General features: G+C 41.1%; 1 protein-coding gene across 1 annotated transcript; it reads right to left on the reverse strand.

Annotated features, from left to right (window-relative positions):
• Positions 1 to 342: 342 nt before the first annotated feature.
• Positions 343 to 17672, reverse strand: MORF4L1 (mortality factor 4 like 1). Its single transcript, XM_044918271.1, has 13 exons — positions 17632 to 17672; positions 15932 to 15999; positions 12716 to 12832; positions 11585 to 11671; positions 11084 to 11164; positions 7644 to 7669; positions 7079 to 7167; positions 5577 to 5678; positions 4120 to 4208; positions 3443 to 3615; positions 2692 to 2776; positions 978 to 1097; positions 343 to 817 (listed from the first exon to the last, which is right to left on the reverse strand). Exons 5-12 carry the CDS (start codon positions 11140 to 11142, stop codon positions 1013 to 1015), a joined length of 708 nt encoding a protein of 235 aa, XP_044774206.1. The 5' UTR covers positions 11143 to 11164; positions 11585 to 11671; positions 12716 to 12832; positions 15932 to 15999; positions 17632 to 17672; the 3' UTR covers positions 343 to 817; positions 978 to 1012.
• Between the last annotated feature and the right edge of the window lie 4143 nt (positions 17673 to 21815).

Below are 21815 nucleotides of genomic sequence, written 5' to 3' on the forward strand. Positions count from 1 at the left end.
CACTCTATTCATAATGGAGGTAGAGAGATTAATGAATACTTAAGAAAACCTGATATCACGCACTGTGACCATGTTGGTGTAAACACTTTCAAGTAATTAGACAGCTAGATGTCACACAGGTAGAGAAGTCATCTAGGAAAAGTAGAGAAATAGTCCTGTGGATCTCTTAACTGCTTAGCCACAACTCAAGAACAAACTGCCAAAGTTTCATGGATTAGAGGTTGATGCTGAAGCCACCCACCTCCTTCCATAAAGGCCAAACAGAAAATTAAACGCCTACCTGAAAAATCACTGTCTAGATACGAAAAGGTTTTATAATGCATCCACACAAGCACATTGCTCTTTGAAATTTAAAGAAAAAATTTATTGAAGATCTGAAAAACAATTCCTAAAAGATTGACTTCTCCAGAAAACTGTAGCTACACAATGCATTGCGTCTATTATGTTAAAACGTGCATTAGACACAAATACAAAAACCATGAAACAAGCCACCATTCTTCAACAATCTGAGCATAGATAAAATGCCTAAGGAACAACATGGATGGCCTGCAAAGGATGGGCTCTTTACTTTAAGCACCATTAAAAAAAAAAAAAAAAAAGGAGCACAAACGGATGAGCGTGTTCAGTTACATACACTGAATTGAACCTTTGGCACTAGGAATCAGAGCATTTGTCATAGAGCATTAACACATATTATAAAAGTGCGTAGTGTCAAAGGAATAGAACCACCAGCATTCAAAGCAGCTTTGTCGACTAGGCAATAGAACAGTCTACAGTATGTCTCTCCGTTGTCCATCACTGAATACACTGGTAGCAACTTTGAAATGAAAAAAAAAAGAAAAGAAAAAAGGAGCTGTAACCCCTTTTATTTTCTCTGTTTAAGATCAAACAGAAAACAAACATCAACTCTGTTATACACTAACATTTTCAAAGTACATCATTTGTACAAGAGAAAGACTAAACAAAAATGTGTTTACAGAGATCCAAACGAAGTGAGGGCCGGCACCTCGCCTCACACGGCCTTCCGATGGTACTCAGGAGGAGCCACTTCATAATCGCTGGCACTAAACAAGGTTGCCGAATTCTTTGCCAGGTATCTAAAAACAAAATGTCAGTCGTTATAAAGATGAAGGAGAATCCCACCTTGATCTAAATCAAGGCACAGATGCTGCACAAAACAGTTTCTCTGAAAATATACTAAAATAAAGGCAACTTCACGGTAAAACCCTGTCATTACAACTCAGACACACAGGGCCGTACACACCAGTCAGTGATGCATAAAGAACGAAGAAGTCCAGAGTCACTCCCTCATTTCCGAACAGTAAATAGCTGTCTTCAGAATACCAACTTGAGAGCTGGGACTGTTTTTAGGAAACAGATGTTGCATCCTAAAGGAACATCTAGTGTTTTCTTTAGCTCTTTGAAACTCAATGTATGAGATACAGATTCAGAAACTGACAAACACCATAAAAATCAAAGGGTCCTGAACTGAAGTGTTCAGCGGTACAACACTTTGAGTTCATTAAAAAAAAAAAAATCCAGGCAGAGAGAGGACCTCTCCTCATCACCAGGAGAGCAAGGACTAGAATGCTGCATACATTCCCAGGCATGTGTTGCAGTTTTGAGATTATAAAACACACAGTAACATGCTAAGAAAATTCAAATACAGAAACAGATAAAGTAGAAACGGACCACTTCAACCTTCCCTCCCAGAAGGGTGCCCAGGAACTAATCCACCATTTGGTAGGATCCACACCTTTCTAGATCTTTTCCAAAGAGTACAAACATTTCTCCACAAATGAGGGGGCTCACACACCTACTTTTCCTGCAACTTGGCTGTTTTCAGTTGCCGCAACATGGACAGCTTTCTCATCAGGATGTTTACAGCTACATCCTTTAACAGCGGCTTGGCTATTGAGAATTCATTACTATATACGTGTATTTTACACCTTCATGCATTTGGAAATCTTTGTGCACTTCAATGTATCTACGGGGTCAGTTCCCAGAGAGGTTAACGGTCTGGTCCGAGGGAAGCATATTTGAACTGTCAACAGGCATTGCCAAAATGCCCTCCACAAAGCTGCGGAAACCAGAACTGCCCTTTCCCCCAATTCTGCAGTCCGGTTAATCTCGGCCAGCGCGGCAGAGACCCCCTGACTGTGGGAACCCTGCACCATTTCGGTAGGCCACCGAGCTGCCGCCGCTGTGGAAACCCACCATGCTGATTGTCACTGCTTTGCTCACCGTGATCACAACTCTTCTGTTACTATTTCTTTGTTACTAATTTTTAATCACAGAATTTTAATTTTACACAGTCAAGACGATTATTCCCTCTTTATTAAGACCTTTCTCACTCTAAAAATAATGAAAATACTACCATTTTTCCATCATTATCTTAATAGTTTCTATTTTAGATTTATACTTTGGATTAATCTAGAATTTTGGTCTGTGACAGTAAGTGTGGATCAGATTTCGTTTCCTTCCAAAGACTGGCCAGCTGATCCCGTCAGACGCCACCCCCGCATTTGCGGCAGTCAACACCTGCACTCATGCTGTTCCACTGACGTCTCTCCTCTGTCCGCATACTGCTCTGTTCTCGTCTGTCTTCTATCTATAATGCCGATGGATCAGTGATTCTCGGTACTCTGTGCTAATCCATGTTTGTAATTTCAAGCACACCTTTAAACTTACTTTAGGAAATCATGAAGATAATTTAGCAACAATGCAAGGCTTTTCTCATCCAGAGGAGTATAGGCCAACATCGCTCCGATTCGTACTGTGTAAATAAAATAATGTAGTCAAAGTTACGTACGAGATAGCACTAGAAGCACTATTTTTGTTATGTGAGCAGCAAATGCAATCACTGACTCCTTTAAAATGTGATTTTAGAAACTCTACTTTTAAACAGATTTGATATTTAACATTTTAGGTAGAAAATTCAAAATGGAATGTTCTATGTTATTTTCTGTTACCCCTTGATGTCAATTAGTAAAGACAAAAAATATTAAAAACCCAAAGGATAGGGATGTCTGAGGGGCTCAGTTGGTTAAGCGTCTGCCTCTGGCTCAGGTCGTGATCCCAGGGTCCTTGGATCAAGTCCCACATCGGGCCCCCTGCTCAGTGGGGAGTCTGCTCTCCCCACCCCACCGCTCGTTCTCGCTCTCAAATAAAATCTTAAAAAATAAGATAAAGAAATAAAAAACCAAAGGATAAAAAATAATTTTTTTCTGGGCGCCTGGGTGGCTCAGTTGGTTAAGCGACTGCCTTCGGCTCAGGTCATGATCCTGGAGTCCCGGGATCAAGTCCCACATCGGGCTCCCTGCTCAGCAGGGAGTCTGCTTCTCCCTCTGACCCTCCTCCCTCTCGTGCTCTCTCTCATTCTCTCTCTCGCAAATAAAAAAAAATAATAATAACAATAATTTTTTTCTAAATAGGACATTACCAAATAATCTCAGTAGATGTGGTGCTCCATACACCTGGGACATGGGTGCATCCGGGTGATCCGCTAGGATCTCCGCATACTGTGGTCTCTCAAATTTGTAGAGTAGCTGAGTGCCCAACATCACATTGAAGTATTCCTTTATTCCTGCCACAACCTCATTAACAGCATACTCCCTGATACAAAGACAGAAATATTTACTTTCAGAGCAAGCCACTGAAAAGAATTGAGAAATGGGGATTAATTCAATCAATTAAGAGCAAGGGACTTGAACTGAAGGCTGAACTAATGGCAATGAACTTTTAATGAACACATTTTTTTTTTTAAAGGGATTTAAACAAAAGAACGAGAAAAATCAATTCCAAAAATAAAGCAGTTGGTAAGCTAACTACAGCCCTCAGACTAAGACTATTTTAGAAAAATTCTCAAACAAGTGTATTTTAAACGGTTATATATGCACTTACACATAATAGCTTCAATTTTACCTAAAATATTTACTGTCTGGCCCTCTAAAAAAAAAAGTTTGCCAGCCAAACCCCATGTCAAACCAATGAAATTCTATTTTGCTGGTTTCTGATGGCACTAAGAGTAAGTGGACGTTTCAGAGGATTTACTTGAAAATAAGAATACTTAAAAGAAAAATATCTTTGTGTATACTTAAAAGATTTATATGTTCTTACTTATTATCTGTGTTTCCTCGAGATTTCTTGTAATTTGCATAATCCTCTAGAATGGAATCCACATTCTTCTTGGCAGGAAGATAAAAGAGCTATGAAAACAAAAAAAAAAACGAATACCACAGTATTTTTTTTTTTTTTTTTTAAAGAAAAATTACACTGGAAAACCTTTAATGCAATAAAAGACCACCTAACAGTTATGAAATAGGAAATGGAGCTGTTCAGCACTTACAACATGGCTACTGTGGCTGAGGAACTAATAAAAATTTTAGTTTAGTAATCTCAGTACATAGCCAAATGTTGACTAGAGGCTGCCATATTGGACAGCACAGCTCTAAAGACCAGTCATCTGCTGGACACACGTTCTTTCTACTCACGATCTATGGAATGCACCACACAGAAATGTAGAAATGTACCTCCCTGACACTGACATTATTTACTGTATGTGGATCATGTGCCACACCCTGTTGGAAGCATTCATGAAATCTCTTTTCATCCTCACATCAGTAGTGGGAGGTAGGAACCTACTAAAACACAGACAGGCTGAGTCCTCAGTAACTGGTAAGGTCAAGGTTTGAATCCAGCAGTTCAGCACCAGAACCAAATCAAGAACCAAATGAGTTCCACACAGCGTCTAGGACTGAGGTCTCTGAAGTCTCCTGACCCCCACGCAGTCTATTCGCCCCCATTCCTGCCCACGCCATCTGTTCTAAGAACTTGGTTCATCGTCTGATAAGGTCCTCATTCTGGTTTTGATGGCTGCACCCTTGTGATGTCACACATGTCCCTCATAATGCCCTATTTCCTTTAGTAATCAGACTTGGAGCTGGAGGAGATTCAGGTTCTTTTGGAGGCCACAAATACCTTGCAGGAACTATTGTGTGCTTCCTGTTACATTCCACTAGTAGCAACATTATGTGAGGATATCCCCTTTTCAATGACAGTAGAACAGGAAACACATGCTTCTTTGTCCTTATCAATTTTCAGAACGGGATTTCCTATCCTAGCAACCTCCAAAATGGAGTTCTCTCCACCTTTTCTCACTATAAACTCATGGGACTTTTATATATGTACTTTGTTTTAGTCCTCTACAAGTGAGGCCTTCTGATGATCACACTGTTCAGTCTCTGAATTAAAATAATACTCATCAGGGGCGCTTGAGTGGCTCAGTTGGTTAAGCGTCTGACTTTGGCTCAGGTCCTGATCCCAGGGTCCTGGGATTGAGCCCTGCATCGGGCTCCCTGCTCGGAGGGAAGCCTGCTTCTCCCTCTCCCACTCCCCCTGCCTGTGTTCCCTCTCTCGCTGTGTCTCTGTCAAAAAATAAATAAAATCTTAAAAAAATTAAATAACACTCATCAGCCACACCCCTGCTATAGTCAAGTCTATACAATTTTTTCCCTTAAAACTTTGTTTCACACTACCTAGAACATCTATAGATGACTGTGTCGCTTTCAAGGTACCTGTTTTTGTCGGGTAATTAAGTCCCAATCATCGACAAGCCATGGTTTTAGCTCTTCAGGGATCTTCACTTTCACTTCAACTCTGTTCATGAATGTTTCCTCCTGGACAGAAAAGGGAATGGCATTAAAAACCCACCTTTTCTCACTAAACAACAACTAAAATTCAGGGCTTTACTCAATCTTTAGAGGCACTAAAGACATAAATTAATTCTTTAAAGTACTCAAATGGACTGCCAGAGTTGACATTCAAAAATTCCTACACGAAAAACCCCTACAGCTAAGCTGATGGGAGATAAGAATCTGGTCTTCATAGATAATTGGTCTATTCAATGCCTTTTCGTGTGAAGGCACAAATTCTTCAGCACATTTTCTTTTCTTCTGCAAATGAGCACTCAGACTTGGTGCACTCTAACGGTATTTTCATATTTATTGTTGATATCCAAGGACTGTTCCAAGTATGACTACCTTGAAACTACTTCTTTAATACATAAAATTAAATGTATGGACTCCCAATGAAGTCTTTAATCACTGCCCAAAGTTGCCAATTCTCAGAACACAGCACTCTAAGTTTTCTAATCTCGGCTTCAAAAATATAAACTGTCAGTACATTAAAATTAAATTAAAACCCTACTTCCAGGGCGCCTGGGTGGCTCAGCTGGTTAAGCGACTGCCTTCGGCTCAGGTCATGATCCTGGAGAGCCAGGATCGATTCCCGTGCATAAGGCTCCCTGCTCAGCAGGGAGTATGCTTCTCCCTCTGATCCTCCTCCATCTTGTGCTCTCTCTCTCAAATAAGTAAGATATTAAAAAAAAAAAAAAAAAACCTACTTCCAAACTCATTAACTTTGGAAATTAGAAATAAGACATTTTATCACTTAGAGAAATTCTAAACTCATATACACACACATATATGTAGAACGGATAAAGCTTTTGTGGGTTTTTTTTATGGGTTTGTTAAGTCATCATGGGACATACTAAACCATTTAACGTGAACTGGTAAGTCTATACAGTCGAACATCAATGAAATATTAAGTTCTGGGGCGCCTGGGTGGCTCAGATGGTTAAGCGTCTGCCTTCGGCTCAGGTCATGATCCTGGAGTCCCGGGATCGAGTCCCGCATCGGGCTCCCTGCTTGGCGGGGAGTCTGCTTCTCCTCCCTCTGACCCTCCTCCCTCTCCTGCTCTCTGTCTCTCGTTCTCTCTCTCTCAAATAAATAAATAAAATCTTTAAAAAAAAAAAAAGAAATATTAAGTTCTGTACATCAACAGAGCTTGAAAACAAGTATCTGATGATGAGCTGGGGAGGACATACATAGCAGGGACGTATTCAGAGTTATAAGTGAAATAAATAAAGATGTATTTAAAAAACCCCTTTATCCAAGAAGAGGAATATTTTCATCTCAGTAGTTAACCAAATTAACAGTGTTTTCGAGACTCAAGTTCTGTTTTATTGCACAAACTACAAATACTAAAATGCGATTCATAAAGTTGAGGAGATACTCACATTCTCCACAGTGGGATCCACGCGGGCCCTTTTCTTGCGAGGAGGCGGAGGGGTCTCGCTGGTGCTGCCACCGTCCCCATTTCCAGGTGCTGCAGAGATTCAGGAGAAGAAGGGAGATTTTCAGCTTCACATAAGAGAAACTTGTAAGGGGAACAGTCCCATGACACCCCCACTGTTTTCATTTTCCCATTACACGGGAGTTACTCAAATCTACCGTAAAGAATCATAGTCCTACCAAAAATATAAAGTTCTACCAAACACTTAGCATAAGGCAACATTTACAAGATCTTACATTTATTAAAAAATATTATCTTCTCAATCATTAAGGCTAAACATGACACAGGTTTCCCCATGGTAAAAACAGTATCAAAATTGGGTCTCCACTACCCAAGTACTATACTACTATATACTGGATTCTGGAGAATGTTGCTGTGATTCATCTTTGACATGACCAACAAACATATGCTTACTCTAAAGACTCTGTAAATTTTAACACTTAATACTAATTTCAAAATGCAAATGCTGTAAAGATAAAATACTTTTAAAACAAATTTAATATTCTTACTTTTCTGTTTGTTCTTTTTGGTTTTCCTAAAAGGAGAAGGGAAGAAAAGGGAAAGAATAGTAAGTGATCACTGCTAATAAATAAGTTCCCTTTTACCAGAGTTAAGTTCATAAAGAAATACTGCCTTGGATGATAAGACCAGGCTGTGAATTAGTTTCCTGCTCAGACAAGAATTTTCACTGATAGTTGGCTAAATTCACACCTTCCTCCATATAATACAAAACTAAACCAAAACCACGCTGGGAGACTTCCATGATATTATTGATTTACAAGTTTACAGCATATGTTATACAGTTTATAAGAATCTTACATTATTAGTTCTACCCAAACAAACTTCCAAGTTCAAGCAACCCCATCAGCTCAGTCCGAGAACCTGATGGGACATGTGTGTGCTCCACCCTCAGGGGCCACTGTCTGTCTCCCTGTACTTCTCTCAACTGGATATTCTGTCCTTTTCTACACCTAATACTCTTTTCTTCCCCTACACAAAACAAAGCTAATGTCTCCTTCCTCTTGGTCATCATCTCTAACTGCAACTTAACTCATGTATATTTACAAACTAGCAAACAGTAAATTATTCATTTTAATTTCATACACAAATATTTAGAGAATACAGGAAAATCATATGCAAAGCCCACGACTATGGGCTACATCTGGTGGGACCAAACCAGAACACCAGAGTAGGCTGACTCTTCTACTGCTTTAAAAAAAATTTATAAATCTTATTAATTGTACTGATCTAATTTAGAGCATGAGATTCATTTTACAACTCAAATTAACTTATGTTTAGGGATAAGTACAAAAATCTGGCCATCTGAATGTACAAGATTTTTCCTGTTTCTCCAAGTTTAACTTCTGGAACACAAGTACTTGTTGGACAGTATTTCTGGGTCAGATTAAACCATGAACTTTTACTTATACATGTTAAAAACAGGTGGGGACCAAGAGAAACCTAGAGCCCTGACACGTATTCCTTACCCACTCATTCTGTACCATAAAATTAAAGAAAAAACACTGACAGCTGACCCTAACTCTGAAATCTATAAACTATACTTCAATGAATCACAGCAGTAAAGACTCACAGACTTCTTGCTTCAACCTTCTTACTTATATTAATTAAACAAGCAAGCTAGTTTCTCAAACTAGGCAACAGATTTCCTACAATAAACTGCCTGGTGTTGTCTCAGCCCTATGTCTTAGTATTATATAGTCAAAACATCAGCTGTTAGATTCGATTTAAAGAATAACTGAAATCCTAAGTCATTCTTTTTTTTTTTTTTTTTTTTAAAGATTTTATTTATTTATTTGAGAGAGAGTGAGAGAGAGAAAGAGCACAAGACGGGGGAGCGGGAAAGGGAGAAGCAGACTCCCTGCTGAGCAGGTAGCCCGATGCGGGACTCGATCCCAGGACTCCAGGATCATGACCCGAGCCGAAGGCAGTCGCTTAACCAACTGAGCGACCCAGGCGCCCCCAAATCCTAAGTCATTCTTAAGAAAAGCCATTCCAGGGACACCTGGATGGCTCTGTCGGTTAAGTGTCTGCCTTTGGCTCAGGTCACGATCCCAGGGTCGTGGGATCGAGCCCCACGTCGGGCTCCCTGCTCGGCGGGAAGCCTGCTTCTCCCTCTCCCACTCCCCCTGCTTGTGTTCCCTCTCTCGCTGTGTCTCTGTCAAATAAATAAATAAAATATATTAAAAAAATAAAATTACTTGATGTTTTCTCTAACCACTCAGATTATGATCTCCACAAAACGTCATCTTTCCCATTAATAAAGGCTCTTGGAGAAAAAAGGAAGTTCCATGTCTTAGGGCAGAAAATGTACCAGGTGAGCCTAGAACATATCTTATCCTACCTAATGACAAGAAGACCCAAAAGACCCAAGATCGCTCATCAAAAGACCCAGGAGCCAATAAATTTGAAGAGGACCCCACTCTCCAGGAAGGGAAAATTGAGTTTTAAAGCTGTACTTCATACTTACTGAGCCATTATTTTTGTAGTTGAAATCGTACAACACTTTATATTCAAATACAAATAATTTTTAAGCCTACTACTAGACTAATTTTCTACACCAACTTTTAACACAAGAAAGGATTAACATTAAATCAGGCCGCCCTCAGTGGCACACCCACCCCTTGGCTATCAAATATCAGCTCGACAAAGGTCAACCTTCCACTGCCTAGTTCCCTTCATGACTAACATCTCATGTTTAGGTAGTAAAGGCAGACAACCAACTCTAAAGCAATACGATGTAATTCTGAGGAAAAACATACAAACTTCTCCTCAATAAATCCTATTTTAGAACACTGTTACTTTTGATCCTTTGACAAGAACATGACCACTTATTAAACTACCTGTTTTTAGATCTTTTTTTATCTTAAAGATTTTATTTGAGAGTGAGAGAGCAAAGGCAAGGGGAAAGGCAAAGAGAGAGGGAGAAGCAGACTGCCCCTGAGCAGGGAGCCCGATGCAGGACTCAATCCCAGGACCCTGTGATCATGACCTGACCCAAAGGTAGACTGTACCTAAGCCACCCAGGCGCCCCCTAACCTACCTGTTTTTTTGTTTGTTTGTTTTTTAAGATTTTATTTATTCACGAGAGCGAGAGAAAATGAGAGGGCAGGAGGTGGGGGAGGGTCAGAGAAGCAGCAGACTCCCCACTGAGCAGGGACCCCAACGCAGGACTCGATCCTGGGACTCCAGGATTCACGACCCGAGCCGAAGGCAGCTGCCCAACCAACCGAGCCACCCAGGCACCCCTAAACTACCTGTTTTTAAATGAAAATAACCAAGTCACAAAAAATAAAATGATCTTTTAATAAAAGTTTTTGATCTGTCATGTGTGCATGACTTCCACACATAGGTTTTATTACCAAGATGTTCTAAATCTTAAGAGTTAACGACAAGAAATGCCCCCCCCCCCCCCCCCCACCGGGGGGGGTGGGTAATTTGAAACTTTAACATCTCACACATTCTTACCACGGGTTTCAAAAGAAGAGTTAAACAAAAGAGCAAATCTGCCCAAAAAATATCTTAAGACTTGTGTTCCACTGATAATACTCTATTTGTAAAAGAAAATACAGACATGCACACACACACACAAACACACCTTAAAAAGGGTTCTGGATGTACTCAATGCCACTGAATTACACACTTAAAAATGAGTTCAACGGTGAATTTTATGTTACGTATTTTTCACCATAATAAAAAAGGGGGCGAGGTGGTACAGAAAACCTGCTGAAGGAAATTAAGGGATTATTATGTAATTATTACGTATTTTCAACAACCCAACACTTAAGAACGGGATTCTCATTGGCGTTTTTCAAGTTAAAATGTTCCAGTTTCCATTTTCAATAAATCCTAATACATGATAATGAGTACTGAGTTTGAATTTCACTTATAAAACAATATACAAAATTAAAACAAAGATAGAGCTTCTTACACTTCAACATTTTTCTGCTGCAGACCAGATGTCTTCTTTCCTGGGGCAGCCCCTCTCATCTTCCCCTCCGCATACTGCTCCCTTCAAAAATAATTTCAATGGTTGTCATTAAATGAGTACTTATGTGGAAAAATAAACTGTGCCAGCTTGATTCCATCTGAAATTTATATTCAAACTGAGGTCCCACACCCCCTTCCCAAGTCTAACTCCCACAGAGCCTAGGAGGTAAGGAGATCACAGTGAGTTTGCAACTACAGGACTTTCCAACAACAGCCTGTTGTCTTCTATCTAACTCTATGGACAGACTCAAGAAATGACCAGTATCTACTTCCTTTTTCTAGGAAAGGCTTCTCTGATTGAAGTTTAAAGCCCCAACACAGCAGCTAACAGGTACCAAGAATCATTCTGTAGGTGGGGAGCCAATATGATTCTAGTATTCATTCCATTTCCCAAAATTAATTTGTAGACATTTCTCCTATTCACGCTGCAAAACAAACTTACTGATTGGCTTTTTGGAGTTCTCGCTGTTTCTGCAGATTGGTATCCACGTATTTGAGTACTCTGCTTTCTGGAACCCATTCATCCCAACTGAAAAAGACAAAAGTTCAATTATCATTCAAAATTATTTTTACCACTATTCAGACTTTGTCCACCAATTACTTTTTAGAGATCTAAGAGGCAAGACTTCGGATTTCTCTGACAAAAATTTAGTAGGACTACAAATCCATTCTCAACAAAAATGAAAATCTGTTCTATAAAGGAAGTAAACATTTCATATCCTCAAAAGCAGCATTCCAAATCTTAACCGCCAGATTATAAAAACAGATTATTCAAATCCTTTCTTCAAATGACTTAAGAGCATGGCACTTAGAGAGTCCCTAAGCAACTACCCTTACAGAATGAAGAGATCTTAAAGAATTTTAATTTCCAAAAAAAATGAAAGAGTCCATTAAAAGCTAATACTGTGTAAATTAATAGCAAAGTTACAGAACTAGCTGTGCATGATTTTCATCACCTGTAAAATGAGTGTTAACTATACCTACCTTTACAGAATTGTTACAAAAATTAAATAATACATGTAAAATAGTCAGGAGTCTGACATAAAATACACTCAAGGTAGGTCAGGAACATGATTAAGTCTACCACACTCAAACAACATCCAGACCAACTCAGCTAAGACTGTAGATCAAACCATTATCAGATGGTTTATCAGACTGCATCATCCTCAACCTTCACTCACTCACTCATGAATGCACCTCCAAGACATAACCAGAGAGATGGCTTTTTAAACATCAAAAGGTAGAACCAACCACTCTAAAAATATCTAGTTGCTTAAGCATTCTGGCCCTTAGAAAAGCTCCTTCAAGATTTCTGATGTGGTTTTTCTCCAGAGGGGAAAACAAAAACAAGGTATTTCTTAGGGAATGCTGAACTATTCATGCAAAGTGACACTTTTCTCCTGCTGAGGGAGCTCCTTTAGTGACACAATTAGATGTATCCTCAAAGCAAAATCTTTTATTTAATGATTTCCCACCTCTGACCTCTTACATAAGATAGCCAAAAGGAGAATAAATAATTAAAAAGCAATCCTCAACATGATTTCCTAGAGAAAACTTTAAAACATGCATTTACCTAGAGGTCAGGAGGGGGTGGTGTACTGAGGGAGCTCCTTCAGGAACAGGAAAAAGGGCTACAATATCCTCACGTGTCTTCAAAGTTTTTTCAGAGCGCCTGGGCCTCACAGCACTTCTGATACAGACAGCATAGTACAAAGTAATCTCAGTAACTAGGTGCAGAATTTAGCTTAAGCTTTATTAAGATTTATTTACAAATGGAATATTTAAATGTCTGTGTCAACAAGTTCCAATAAGGAGTTTGAAAATTTAGAAATATATTATCTATTGTGCTTTTGAAAATATTTATATATTTACTAAAGTTTAAAAAACTCCAATTTGGAGACTGGGCTTTTGTTGTATGACTTTCTAAAAATAAAATACCTTACAAACCATTTTCAAAATGAGAATCTTATTTTTATTTATATATCTACTTGTATGTATTCCCATTCTCTCTAAATTAAGGGGAGCTGTCAAATTTTTATTTACCACAAAGCTCCATTTTAGATCCCTGCAAATCCCTTCCCACTCTGATATAAAATACATCTACATAAGCACTTTGATCTAAAAACCAAATCAAGGGGTGCCCAGATGGCTCAGTCAGTAGAGCATGTGACTCTTGATCTCCGGGTCGTGAGTTCAAGCCCCACACTGGGCATAGTATTTACTCAAAAAAAATTTTTTTAATTAAAAAATAACAAAAACCAAATCAATTCCAGAGTTTCCTTTATGTGTCAGAAGCTGAAAACCCCTGCTGAACCACAGGAAGATGAAATATCTTTTGCTCTGAGGAACATCACTACTAGGGTAGTAACTGAAGGCCAGACGTTCAGAAATTTTCACAGGTCACAAGCATAAGTTCAGAATTTTCTAAAGGTAGCTTGTCAATAAATTCCAACATCACAGTGATCTGTGGCATTACTTACACAGTACTAAATATAAACATAACACACTTGCTGGGCATTTGAGTAACTCTTCCCCATTTCAAAATGGGGTTTATTTAAAGCCTTCTCTAAATACTAAGATCGAATTTTTCAAAATCACGTATATTGATCTACATCCCAAATCACCTACAAAAAATACATCTTTGTTCATTAATATCCTCAATACATCTAAAAGATATTAAAGATCTCCAAAGTTCAGTGCCATTTTTAAATTTTTTCCAAGGAATCAGTACATAAAAGTAGCTGAAAACAAATCTATGCAGCCTATCATTTTACTTGTGTTACTGAATTCTAACAAAGGAAAAAACGTTATTTTGACGTCGTAAAATCAGGAAATACAAGCATTTGACACTTTCATAATTTCTTATAAGCTACAAATGCCACTCAAAACCCAAGTCTTTAAGCTGTACACATCTACCTGTAATTTTAAACAAAATATTGCACATAAAAGAGTTAAGAACAAAACCTGTGTGTTCACAGCTATTAAGATGAAATCCTGAAACACTTATTTACAAGAGTAAATGGGGAGGGAAGCAATCCTGTATCATGAATTTGCTGTTTTTCTTTTGATTTCCTGGATGGACGTTAATTTTCCCACACATGATATGAACAAATGAGATATTTTATTACCTGTAGAGAATGGAGATTCTTATTGTATCGTAATGCTCTCAACTTTACCCAATACTGACAGAGTATCCGCATGTACAATAAATCTAATACAAGACTGAAATACAGTTTAAATGGAGAAATCTACAATGCACACCAGGAGCCATACGATGAACTTTCCTGGATGTCAGAAATAATTTAGATACTAGAAATCACATTTAAAATCATAGTTTATTTGTAAAAGACAAAAGGATAGTTTTCCCTATGGTTTTCCCAATTTCTCAATATTTAAAATCCTATCTGTCATTATGAGAAATAGTTTAAGTGGGGGGAAAAAATCACAAGGAATGTGCTTTTACACATTTTAGATGTCCACCTTTCTACAACTATACTAATGGAGGAAGAAAAGTGAAGGGTCTGGTATTTCTTTTTTTTTTTTTTTAAGATTTTATTCATTTATTTGGGAGAAACACAGCGCGAGAGGAAACACAAGCGGGGGAGTGGGAGAGGGAGAAGCAGGCTTCCCGCGGAGGAGGGAGCCCGATGTGGGGCTTTATCCCAGGACCCTGGGTTCATGCCCTGACCCGAAGGCAGATGCTTAATGACTGAGCCACCAGGCGCCCCAGGGTCTGGTATTTCTTAGCTAAAAGCACTTTGTGAAAAATTTTTCTAAAAAAATAAAACTGGGTCACCTAAACAACACCAAAATCACAGGGCCAGTGAGAGTCAGAGAATACCTTCTTCCATAGCACTAGAGTGCTCATCCAATCCGATGGCTTGCTCACGTGGGGAACCCGACACCAGAGCACACAGCTCAGGAGACACAAAGCCTTAAAAGTTGCTAGCAAACAACCCCGGAAGAACTACTTTCTGGCAATCTTTGAACGACAAAACACCACTAATAAAAGTAATTTAAAACCTCTCACAGTAAAAATTATAGGCTCTTCTATTTCAAGCACCAAAAATGAATAAATTATTAGACATGATATTTGTGGGTCCCAAGGAGAAAGAGTCATCACTGAAAAAGAGAACTCCACTGGCTAGATATTCTAGAATATGTTCAATCTATGACCACTGTCCACTCCTGGCAATGGATCAATACACCACTCCTTTAAAAAAAAAAAAAAAAAAAAGTTTAACTCTTCCAGGTGAAAAATTAGGTTCTGTAATTAAATTCTTCTATCCGTATTAAACCATATTCTAAAAAGTGAACACATGAAATCACTCTCTGACAACATTTATGTTACCAAAGTTCAGAACATAAGTTGGTCATTACTTCCTAATCAAACATGCTCATTCTTTCTCCTTTTTTAGGCAGAAAAATCCAACTAGCTCTGAGTATAACTGTTTGCAGTAACATATATAGTAACTGAGTTTGTGCTAAGGCAAAAAACTAAAGCTGTCCTAAAATGTACTAAACCAAGAAAAAAAGCAGTTGGCTGACTAACAATTATTAGACATTATACTAGAGCACGAGAAATAATCCAAAGAATTTAAAATATAACAGCTATGTACCCTAGTTTCTACTACTTTCTCCATACTACAAATGTCTCACCCTTGCTTTGATACACCGAATACGTTAAAACCGTACAAGAATTCAGAGGCGTGGGTTTGCAACACACGTGACACAGCCTACCTTGTTAGGAATAAAACATTGTTTTTAAAGGTCTAATACTAATACTCACTTTTTATTCCAACCACTGTAATGTATAAAGTATTTCACTTGTTTGTCCTTTATGGCAACCTTTACACACTGAAATAAAAAAGAAAAAATTCACTCAGAAATAGGTTTTGAAAAAGATGACCACCTGTATGCTTTTCAGGTATACAATCTTTAAGACACTCCACTCAAACTCCGGTGGCCAAAACGAGCATGACACAATGTGACGGTCACAAAGAAGAGTGTTCAAGCTTCTCATTCACATACATCAACAGTCATAAAACTGCCTCAAAGTCACCATCTGCTGGAGCTAGTCCAGCAAAGCAGAAAACCCATCATAAGAGGTCTGAGCCTTAAATCAGTGGGCACGATTATTAGCTCTCCAAGAACAGCTAACGGAAGCCATGTTTGCACTTTCTGCCAGTCAGAAGCCATTACATATTTCAAAAACAAGTTCAGCTAAAGAAAATTATTTACACCGTACCATTAGAAAGTGTCATTAACTTATGGAAGGCAATAAACGGTTTTGCTGCAGAGTATTAGCAACTAGCCAAGTTATACATGAAAAACATTTTATGTTCTTAAAAGTGGCCTAAACAATTAGAATGCATGATTAGAGGAAGTTATCGACTACGACAAGTGATCACTATCCAAAGTCTTTATCTTGAGCAAACCAAGAGAACCAGGATAGTTTAAGCTATTCCAACAGCCATTTAAAAATTGTTCACTGGAGTTTCTGCTGCCAGAGGAAAAAAAAAAACCTGTCACGTTAGCGGAGTTGACACAACAAAAATAATATTCAGGAATATAAATGATCAACAGAACTCACAACTTACTTACAAGCAGTGTTAGTATGCATCACTGAGAGATGTACATACACATAAGGTTAACAGATTCTCCATAAATCCAAATTCAGTCATTTTAGAACTTGAAAAACACGCATCTAATCTATGTATTCAAAGCAACTGAAAAACAGTGAAAATGGTTATTATTTGGTCACACGGGCACTTCAAGACTGTTAAGACCATTTTCACGCATATACTCACCAAGAATGCTGTAGGAATTGTATTTAACTAAATGCTGTATTGTTTTGTATACCGTTTTTAAAAATTACAAGCGTTAAAAACAGTTACACCTTACATATTTGCGCTAAAAGTTCCCAGAAATACTAAAAACACTTTTTACTGGGGAATTTATCATCTCATTTACCTCTGGCTAAATGTACAATCAGTTCTGACAACAGGAGCACACCCCATACAGGGGAAAGGAAGCCCCTAGCATTCAAAGTCTGACAGACAAACCAACAAATAAAGTTAAATGTCCTCACATTTTTAACGCTCACTTTGATCTTTAACGTAGTCAAGTTAGCTCAGGGCTTACTCAGCATACTATATTCACACCCAAAACTGACTTTGGCAGTATTTTCTCGCAAGTCACTAACTACACATACACCTTGCTCCCACAACCAACCAGTCTTTTACCTTTCCCCTCAAATGCTCCTTCCAGCTGCTGGGCCTTCAGCAGGTCATAAGGTGAATGGCAAGGTGGCAATGCTGTATCTGACCCCCTTGGCAAGTAAGAGAAGATGACATGACGGACGCTATGGACTACCAATCTGTGAAAAAGGCAACTAACTCTCTTCCTACCAACCACTGAAATCTGATGCTCAAGAACCATCTAATCAGTCATTTCAGCTAACTTCTCAAAAGAAAACAGGTTTCATACCTTTGCTTCATAAAGAAGAGGCCCATGAAAGCACAGCACTCGTTCACCTGTAAAAATAAAAAAAAAATATCGAGTTAATTGTAATTTCTCTCCATATCTAAGGGTCACATGTGAGAGCCATCACATCTGTACTTGCATGTATTCCTCGCAAAACCAGGGGAGTATGGCCATGTACAGATTAATACCTCGGATCAAACCTCAATAGTACCCTGCAACAAAAGCAGCTCAGTATGCAATGTAAACAGCAAAAAACAATTGATTAGAATGTCAATCCATTTAGACCATCAAATCATCTATCACCTGTTAAGCCAATAAAATTCTACAATATCTACCTTTTGGAAGGATTTGGGTTTTTCAAAGTGTATCTCAGAATACAATTTTTAAAATATTTCCTTTTTTAAAATTTATTTGAGAGAGAACGCGCGCACATGCTCCACCGGGGGGTGGGGGGGGGCAAAGAGAGAATCTTCAAGCAGACTCCCCACTAAGTGCAGAGCCTGATGCCAGGCTCCATACCAGGGGCCTGAGATCAGGACCTGACCTGCAATCAAGAGTCGGACAGTTCATGGTCCCAGGGTCCTGGGATCGAGCCCCGCATCAGGCTCCCTGCTCAGCGGGGAGCCTGCTTCTCCCTCTCCCACTCTCCTGGCTTGTGTTCCCTCTCTCTAGCTGTCCGTCTCTCTGTCAAATAAATAAATAAATCCTTTACCAAAAAAAAAGAGTCGGACACTTAACCAACTGAGTCACCCAGGTGCCCCTAAAATATTTCCATATTTAGGACCTTATGCTCTCCCTATTATTTCTGCTTCCAAACCTTTTACTGGTCAAGTAAAATAAGAATTCCAACTTTTGGAAATCACACTCTATGTCGAACTTAAAATTAAGAATTGCACGACTTAAGACCTGGAAGCCAACTCAGCTCCTCAGACAAAACAGGCTGTTAATTCCTGGCAGTACCTGAAGACTACATTTGATTATCGTAGAAATGAATTTCTTGCACATTATTTTCAGTCCCCTTGGATTTCATCAGACCCAAAGGTTAACAAAAGTAGTCCACCACAGATCGCTCTTTCAGCTCTAAAATTATTAAAGTGATCTAGTAGCTCAACATTGTTTAAGATTTTATTTTTTTGACAGAAAGAGACACAGCAAGAGAGGAAACACAAGCAGGGGGAGTGGCAGAGGGAGAAGCAGGCTTCCCCACCGAGCAGGGAGCCCGATGCGGGGCTCGACCCCAGGACCCTGAGATCATGACCAGAGCTGAAGGAAGACGCTTAACGAATGAGCCACCCACGCGCCCCTAGCTCAACATTTTTTACTGAGAGCCGCGCGCACACACAAACAGTGGGGGCAGAGGGAAAGGGAGAGGCAGACTCCCCCCTGAGCGGAGAGCTGAGCAATGAGCGAGGAACCTGAAGGGGGCTGATCCCAGAAACCTGAAATCTTGACCTGAGCCAAAGTGAGATGCTTAACCCACTGGGTCACCCAGGCACCCCAGCTCAACTCTTCAAAAATTATAGGGCAATAAAGGTTTTCACCATTTTAAAAAATTACTGCTACTTTTAAAAAAACTGACAACTTACAAACCTTCAACATTAAGTTATCTAAAGCAAATCTACATATTCACTTTCAACGTATTTATACCCAGTCTTTCACATACCTACTTGTGCACCATTAGAAAAAGGGACACTGATATGTAAGCAAGTAGTTTCGCACAATCTACTGGATTTCCTATGTTATCTTCATATGCAATAGGAGTGAATGATGAGCTACTAGGGAAACAACTGGTACAAAAGCATTGAAACATGACAAGGTGACACCGTCAGACTACCTACTGTTTAAATATAAATAATTCGCCATCACTGGAGCACAGGATAAACATATAAAAGTAAAAATCAAAGTTACACAGATCATAGAGTGCCTTACGTGTCATGTTACGAAGTCTGGACTTTATCCTGTAAGAAGGATTCCCAAATCTGACCAAGAGTCTCTTGGAGTTTTTAAAACTGCAGATTTTCAAGCTTCACCAGAGACATATTAGACCCTTCCCGAGCAGCCCCAGGAATTTTAGTCTGATCAAAGTTCTCTATGTAATTCTTGTGCAGTGGTCCCCTCTGAAGAACCTGCCAGAGGTTGTTGGGCCTATGCAGAACTTCAAGTGGAGACTGCAAATAGGGAGACCAGTCAGGGACTTCTCCCAACAGTCCATGGTAAGAGAAACAGGTCTGAACCAAAAGCAGTGAGAAGTAAAGGACGACTGAGCAAAAGCAGTAAGTTTTAAACTGACCAGGCTGGAGGGAGCATTAACCAGGACAGGAAATGGAGGGAGGAGGCTTAAACCAGTTCTGGACTATGTTACAGCAGCGGCTACAGCACATCCAAAATGGAATCATCTAGTAAGCAGTTGGGTACCAAGTCTAGAGCTCAGGAGAGCGCTAGGCTGGAACCATCACTGAATACCATGGGATGAGACCGTGGGGATGTAAGTAAGGCACGGGGCTTACCAGCAGCACCAAAGATCACACCTGTGTCTCCTATAACTTCACTCCCCAGGGACAGTTCAGAGACACCCTGAAGGGCGCCGGGGTGGCTCAGCTGGTTAAGCGTCCAACTCTTGATCTCAGCTCAGGTCATGATTTCAGCGTCATGAGATCGAGCCCCACTGTGGGCTCCATGCTGGCCATGGAGCCTGCTTAAAAATAAATAATAAAGACACCCTGAAAACGGCCTTATCCCTCCCTCTCCTGGCTGCTGCCAAAAACAACTATACTGAGACTAAGGCCCTTCTGACCTCCATTCTAGCTACCTGACCCTCCCTATTCTCTTGACGAATACACAGAGAGCTGGAGGCACATGAGCCAGAATAAGAAATGCCTACAGCCTACTCTTCGTAAAAGTGGAGAGGAGGACCTGTAATGGGGGAAAGAGCAAACCATGGTTCTCAGATACGGCTTGTAAAGCCCTTCTCCACTCCTAACCCTTCCAGTATCCTCTGACGAAGGTAATTCTGTCCAGCGCTCTCAAATTCAAGGTTGAGGGGATTCCAACCCCCCCCCCCACTGGCCCGTACTCAGCGGGAGCACTCGGCATCTACTACCAGCGGGTCAATTCCCGACGAGTAAAAAGGCATTCCCTCTGACAGCGGGCTAAGTGCCCAACAGCTGCACGGTTTTCCCTACTCCCTGCTGTAACAGAATTTCAAAGGGAGCATCCAGCCCAGTACAAAACAGCCCCAGCGCTGAAAAAGTGCTGACCTAACAAACGCTGAGCCACTGTTGAATGAGGAAAACGTCCAAGTTTAAGGGAACCACGAAGACATCGGTCCCGCGTCGCAGTGCCCCGATTACATAAGGCCACTCCTGCGGCGCTCTAACGCGACTCCGTTTCCCCTCAAGGCCTCCTCTGTTCTCCGAACGCGGCCGTGCGCTTCAGCGCCGCACACGAGGGGAAAGCCAGCGGCAAAGCGATGGCAGGGCGGCCCCCGGGTTCTCCTCGGCGGTTACCCCTCCTCTCTCCCCACCCGCTGCTTCAGGACGGTCTCGCAGAGACGGGCAGAGACGGGCAGCGCTCGGCACCGAGCCGCGCGCCCGCGCGATGACGTCACGTCCCGGTGACCAGCTGCGGACCCGCCGGGCCCACACGGCGCCGACCCCAGCCCGCCAGGACTCTCAGGCAATAGCGAGCGTGAGCGTGTGCGCGGCGCACGGCGGGGACTGCGCGCGGGCGCGGGGACCCGAGACCGAAACGCTTCGTTTCATCTGTTCCGACACAAGCTCTTCTCCAAGTTCACAGATCCGAGCCGCACGCACTGACCGAAACCACCCGAGTAACACGACAGGCGAACCCACGCGCGGCGGCCCTGAGCCGTCCGGGCGGCGGACAGCGCGGCCGAGCCCGCCGTCACCTCCGCGGGGGCTGCCGGGGCCCGCGCCTCCCCAAGGGACGCCGGCACACCGCGAGGTGCGGACGCGCTCCCGCTCCGCTCCAACACCCTCCGCCCCTCCCAGCCCACGATGCGGCCTCCACCCGACGACAGACGCGCTCACCGTGAGAGGCCGCCTCCCGCCGTCCGCCGGGCCTCGAGCGCCCGCTCGGCCAGCAGCGCCGCCGGCGGGCTCGGGGCGGGCGGGCGGGCGGGCGCACGGAGCACACCGAGGCCGCGCCGCCAGAACGCGCCCGCCCGC

Source organism: Neomonachus schauinslandi, chromosome 9 (assembly GCF_002201575.2).
Source record: "Neomonachus schauinslandi chromosome 9, ASM220157v2, whole genome shotgun sequence".
Lineage (NCBI taxonomy): Eukaryota > Metazoa > Chordata > Mammalia > Carnivora > Phocidae > Neomonachus > Neomonachus schauinslandi.